This window comes from Nicotiana sylvestris, chromosome 1 (genome assembly GCF_000393655.2).
Source record: "Nicotiana sylvestris chromosome 1, ASM39365v2, whole genome shotgun sequence".
Classification (NCBI taxonomy): domain Eukaryota; kingdom Viridiplantae; phylum Streptophyta; class Magnoliopsida; order Solanales; family Solanaceae; genus Nicotiana; species Nicotiana sylvestris.
In genome coordinates, this window is record NC_091057.1 from 180,294,980 (window position 1) to 180,301,555 (window position 6,576).

Genomic DNA, 6,576 nt, shown 5'->3' on the forward strand with positions numbered 1-6,576 from the left:
GCAGAAGGAAAAATGACGGAAAAGGAGAATTTTTTAAATAAAGAATAAGGATGCTATTGGCTTATTTTAAATTAATTGATACACATGAGGTCTTAGGTTCAAATCCTGTCGGTGGCAAAAACACTTAGTGATTTCTTCATATTAGTCTAAGCTTTGATGGATAGAGTTACTCAATAACTGTACCGGTGGGAGATAGCAAACAAATATTTTGTGGAATTAGTCGAGGTATTCGCAAGCTGGCCAAGATACTATAATTATCATATTTTTTTTTTGAAAAAAAAGAATGAATAAGTGAAAAACAAAAGTATTAGGTTGATGACTAATCATTTAAAGCAAAAATTCCTTTTTCTATGGTGGAGTATGGAACTAATAATATGCCTTATGTCTCTCTTCTTTCATTCTTGATGATGTTTAAAAATTCTTCTATAGACTCATTATTTTGCAACTATCACCATCAGTATACATCCCTCTTGCTTCTTGCTTCTTGCTTCAAGTACAAGCCACTCTTAAATCCAATACATAAAGTTATAACAACAGTCCAAGAATCATCTTTATATATTTATCACTTGAATTCTTTTCTTGTGCTTCCATATATATCCAAAAACTTAATTTAAAAAAAATGAAGTACAATGAGATATATCATTTTAGCCACCCTCAACACAAGCTAAGATTTGAATACTCAGAATTTCCATTTAAATGTGATGGTTGTAAGGAAGTAGGAATAGGGTCTCGCTATAAATGCACTACTTGTGACTATGATCTCCATATGCATTGTGCAATTCCTTCTGCTTCAATTACTCATCCATTTTACAAAAAATGCTCTTTTCAATTCCTCTCTCGTCCTCCGGGAAACGTGCCGCGCTATTGCAACGCTTGTGAGAAGGATATTACTGGGTTTTTATACCATTGTAAGTCTTGTGGATTTGATCTTCATCCATGTTGTGCAAAGCTTCCTATGGTGCTTGATGATGGAGAAGTAAAGCTTTACTTGTATAGAAAGGTATGTAGCTGTTAGTCAACATATTAATAATTTTTCATGATAGATTTTTCGCCCCAATTTATTTCACTTTTTCCTTATCCATTTTCAAAGTTGAATCGAACTAATACACAATAATCATATCAAGTTTCATGTTTCCTCATCAAAATGAGAAAATGGTACTACTTGGTTAGTGTTTGGGTAAATATTATGGTGAAATATTCGGTAAATATTTTAAGTGGGAAATTTGGCTCTGCTTCCGGATGGCAAGTCATTTTGGCATCTTAGCCTACTTAGCTTTTCGTTAATAGAGATATAGAGATAGTACTCTAACATCGACGTCCCAATCGAATAGTTTCATTGTTGAATAAACTTAGTTTATCGTAAAATGGTGCAGTTGAATTTATACGTAGTTTATAAATAAGTGAATTAATTTGATCCTCAAATAACTGATGAATTAAAAAGAAATGTAAGACTTAGCCTTGAAATTGAAAGGAAACAACAGATATCTTAATTCCGGGTGCAGGGCTACGGAGGGAAGTAGGAACATTATAAATAAACAAGAAAGTAAAATGTTCTTGAGCTTTTGATAGAATATAGTGTATGCTTGTCAGAAAATTGGCATCCCTCTACCATGATAATAGAGTTCACTATTTATAACTGCACTTAGGGAACAAGGTCCTAAGATCAAGCCCATCTTTAATGACAATTATGAGGGTCATTGAATAATATGTAACGACAGGCAGTGAATGCCATATTCTTTGTAACGGGCAGCGTACTTAATGTTGTAGAATATTTTTCATTAAATGCTACTGGGTGGCAAACATTTATTTCACCTTTATGAGTATCATTCTCTCCGGTAACAAGCGAGGTTGTTGCCTCCGGCTGCCTTTTCTGTCTTTGGCTCCACATGTCACTTTCTCATGTGATCATTTAGTATAAACATATTTTACCCCATACAAAACTAAAATAGTGAAGTCTAACAAATTGAAGGTTTAGAGGTAAAGTTGGAGAATACGGGGATAAAAATTGAAATCAAATTGCATCTTTTTTTCCCCGGAAAAGTGTCTGATATACCCCTTTACTTTGCTTTATTGTTCAATCTTGTCCTCCGTTATACTTTCTGTTAAGATTTATTCATGAGGTTCATCAAAGTTCTAAATTTGCCCCTATTTTAACGGCTAAGACACGTGGCATATTCTGAACAAAAGACTCATCCCCAATTCTAAAAACCGCCCCTTAATTCAACCCATTACCCGACACTCATTCCCAACTCACTTCTCTTCAGTGAAGATCAGAACTTGGACTCATTTCAATGATAAATATCAAAATGATGATATCGAGTAAATACACATTCCAAAAGAAAATCAAATCTTGATCATCAAATTTAAGGTATGTTCCTCTTCTTTCTTTACGCTTTTTCCTCAAAAGTAACCTACACAACTCAATTTGTTGATTCAAATACTTTAGAATCCACTAATCATCTCAAAACCAAGAAATATATGGAAGTAATATACAGTTAATTAAAAGAAGAAAAATAGTTACTGTTGGGTTGATGTTGTTGTAAGAAAAATAGTTACTGATTTTGTGTAATAGCAGAAGAGAGAACGATCCAAAAATTTCTTTAATTTCTCCAACACTTTATGCCAAAGACCCTTTATATGGTGTCGGGTGGTGCTTAAACGATGGCAGTTCCGGCGGAGCTTCCACCACCGCTTGACTGGAAAAACACCTCAACCACCTATGCTTGCCAATTCTAGCACACCCATTTAGTAATTTCCTCCATTTTGGTGCTAAATTCTTGCTATGTTTTGCCTTCTTGACTTTAACTTTATCACCAAAATCTTTACTTTGTGCTGATTCTTTACGGTTGATAATTATTGATTCGACCCGGAAGAAGGTATGGCTGCTATTGCTAACTTATTCACAAAAGGCTTCCAGGGAATTTTTAAGATTTCAACATTATCAGGTGGCTCATTCTTTAGAACATAATTTTACCAATATCCAATTCTCTTTTCAAGCAAGGAGCTCAATAGTGATATTTTGGGATATGAAATTAGTAACGCTTTGATCTTGATGTGAAGAATTGGGGGAAAAGTAAGAGTGAATTGGAGAATGGGTCGGGTAATGGATCGGATTGGATTATTTTCTGAGTTGGCTTGGTTCATTCTTTTAGAATTTAGAATGTGCCACTTGTCTCAACCATTAAAATAGGGGCAAATTTAGAACTTTAATGGACGGTAAGGGTAAATTTGAACGAAAAGTATAACGAAGGACAAGATTGAACAATAAAGCAAAGTAAAGGGGTATATCAGGCCCTTTTCCGTTTTTTTTTTGTTTAGTAAATTAATTTCTACATTCAACTATTTGAACTCTAGTTTTTCAATTACCTTGATCTGTCCTAGTTTTAAAGTCACATTCTCAAATTAAGGAAATATAGCTTAACTAATTATGTTTAGAACGTATAGCTTAACTAATTATGTTTAGAACGACTAGTTAAGCAGAGGTGGATCTAGAGCGAGTTTTGCGAATCCAACTGAACTTGTTACTTTTGACTATAAACTGGTCATACTCATTCTGTATCTACTAACTTAAATCTTGAATTCGTCTTTGCAGGTAAGTGCATCATGCCACAGGTGCGGGAGAAAAGGAAGAAGCTGGAGTTATAGATCAACATGCAAGAAATACAATTTGCACGTAGCATGTGTCAAAGAGATGCTTGTGGATAGTTGGCATGAGATCTACTTTGGTCGAGCCAATAATAATAATAATTACAATAATAACAATAGTAATAATAATTGTAAAAAACTGGAGAATAGGATCCCAAGTCTGAAAGGAACACTTCAAACTCATCATCGAAAAAGTAAAGGCAAAGTTCAGAAATGTTGTGAGATGGCTGGTTTAGCTCTGCAGTTTATTATATCTGCAGTTCTAGGAGATCCTACCACTCTTATTGCTGGGGTCGTTGGTTCATTAATGTCAAAATAAATGCAAAATTAAACCAGCTTAATTAATTGGATTGTCCAGACTCGCGCATAGTGGGAACTTAGTTCACCAAGCTTTTTTTTTAAAAAAAAAAAATTCTGTTCAAGATTGGAGATCTCTCCAGAGTGCGAGACTTGAATAAGGACCTAATTAAAGAAGTTGGACTAATAATAGTTATGATGTGAAAAAAAGGTGGATGTTAGGATAGGGATGTTGGACCTCTAATATAGAAATTTAATGAATTTATGATACATGCAAATGTTCTAACGTTATTTCCACATCTAGAAAATGTCCGAGTTCTCTTATTATACTCATTTCAATTCCTTTCTTTTTGATGATGACTATGAAAGGCGGAGGTAGAATTTCAGACGGACAAAATACTAAAATGTTACAATTATGAATTAAAACTATGGTCAAGCATTTTTTGAATCCATTTTTTCATGATATTATGTTTTTCTTATATTAATAGATTCAACAATCAATATATAAAATTTCACCTACACGTGCACAATATAATTTACTGACCACCCTTGGGCCAATATGGCTCTACCACGGGCAACACTTGGGTTATTTCTGTACTCGATAACCATTAGCTAAGGTGCTTCCACATTATTAAATTTTTAATTACAAAAATTCGCACAGAAAATTTAATCCAAGGAGTCAAAATTTGATAGCAAGAACAATGTAACACGTATTAGTTAAAGTTGGAGATGTTAATTGCAGAATTATGATGAAGAATTGATGGAAGAAGTGAACAGCAGAGAGATAAATTAAAGAAGAAGTGTTAATTTGTACTAGATTGATCAAGCTTAAATTGGATTAACACATGCAAGAACAATTCAGTAATGAAGGCTTTGATTTCATAGAAGAAGAAGGAAGAAGAACGAGCTACAAGCTCTCATTTTCAATTAAGCACAGTAATAACCGACTTACTCCTTTTATAGACTAAGTTGGTTATTACTCTTACTAACAACCCTAAGTCTCTGTAATTACACATTAGTCTTAATAACTAAATAATCTCTACTTTGTTAACTTCACACTTTCCCTCAAGCTGGAGGGTGAAAAACATTGAACAATCCTTAGCTTGGATATCAGGACTCTATGTTGTTTAGCTCCTAACCCTTTAGTCATCACATCTGCAAGCTGCTCTTTAGTGGAAACATATTGAGGTGCAATTAATCCCTCTTTGATTTTTTCTCTCACAAAGTGGCAGTCAATTTATATATGTTTTGTTCTGTCATGGTAGACTGGATTGGCTGCAATTTGCATAGCTGCTTTGCTATCACAGTGCAACATCACTGGCTCTTTTACAGTTAATCCCAGCTCCTTCAGCAAGCGCACTAGCCAAACCAACTCTGAAGTCACTGCTGTCATGCTTCTATATTCTGCTTCAGTAGAGCTCCTGCTCACAGTTGACTGCTTTTTTGACTTCCATGAGATCAGTGATTCTCCTAGTTTTATTACATAACCAATCATAAACCTTCCTGTACTTGGGCAAGCTGCCCAATCTGCATCATAATAAGCTATGATTTCTTCTATTGCTCCTTTCTTTAACAGAAATTCCATTCCTGGTGATCCTTTTAGATATCTAACTACCCTCAATGCAGCATCCAAATGTGATTGCTTTGAATTCTGCATAAACTGGCTTAAAACTTGGACAACAAAACAAATGTCTGGTCTTGTAATGGTGAGGTAGATAAGCTTCCCTAGCAGTTTCTGATAGCTTACCATGTCCTGTAGCTCTTCATCTCCCTTAACTTCTACATGTTTGTCATACTCAACAGTTGTCAATTTGAGATTCTATTCTAATGTTGAGCTAGCTGGTTTTGCACCACTCAACCCCACTTCTGAGATTAGTTGAAGTGCATACTTCCTTTGATTAAGCACAACTCCCTTGTTTGATCTCATGAGCTCAATTCCTAGGAAGTATCTTAGCTCACCTAAATCTTTCAGCTCGAAATGCTTGTGTAGGGTTGCCTTTGCTTCTTCTACCAATCTGTTGTTGCTGCCAGTAATTAGTAAATCATCCACATATACAAGGATGATCACCAAGTCTGCATCTGTCTTCTTTGTGAATAGGGAATGATCATTGGTACTTTGTAAATATCTTTCACCTATCAGTGCATCAGTCAGCTTGATATTTCACTGCCTTGATGTCTGTTTAAGACCATAAAGGGACTTGAGTAGCCTACAAACCTTAGACTCCCCCTGCCTATGAAATCCCTGGCTATGTACACCTCCTCATATAAATCACCTTGTAAGAAGGCATTGTTGACATCCATTTGAGATAAAACCCAGCCTTTAGAAACTGCTAGATTGATCACAGTTCTGGCTGTTACCATCTTGGCAACAGGTGAAAAAGTCTCATGATAGTCCAAACCTTCCTGCTGTGTATATCCTTTTGCCACCAGCCTGGCTTTGAACCTCTCTACTTTACCATTAGCTTTGTGTTTGATTTTATACACCCACTTTGAGCCAATAGTTTGCTTTCCTGGAGGAAGATCTACTACCTCCCATGTTTTGTTTTCTTCTAGTGCCAGAATTTTCTGTTGCTTCTATCCACCTGTCATCTTGTGTTGCTTCCCCGAAACTTCTTGGTTCCACTTGGGTTGAGA

The 6,576-nt window shown here is 35.3% G+C and overlaps 1 protein-coding gene across 1 annotated transcript; it reads left to right on the top strand.

Moving 5' to 3' along the window:
* Positions 1-444: 444 nt before the first annotated feature.
* LOC104244556 (uncharacterized) lies at positions 445-4,845 on the top strand. The gene is made up of 2 exons (XM_009800001.2): positions 445-1,000; positions 3,593-4,845. Exons 1-2 carry the CDS (start codon positions 620-622, stop codon positions 3,962-3,964), a joined length of 753 nt encoding a protein of 250 aa, XP_009798303.1. The 5' UTR covers positions 445-619; the 3' UTR covers positions 3,965-4,845.
* The last annotated feature ends 1,731 nt before the right edge of the window (positions 4,846-6,576 follow it).

Excerpts from the sequence above, each read along its gene's own strand:
- LOC104244556 (XM_009800001.2), top strand. The coding sequence starts at position 620 with ATGAAGTACAATGAGATATATCATTTTAGCCACCCTCAACACAAGCTA. Across the intron at positions 1,001-3,592 it reads AGCTTTACTTGTATAGAAAG|GTAAGTGCATCATGCCACAG; the intron begins GTATGTAGCTGT and ends TCGTCTTTGCAG.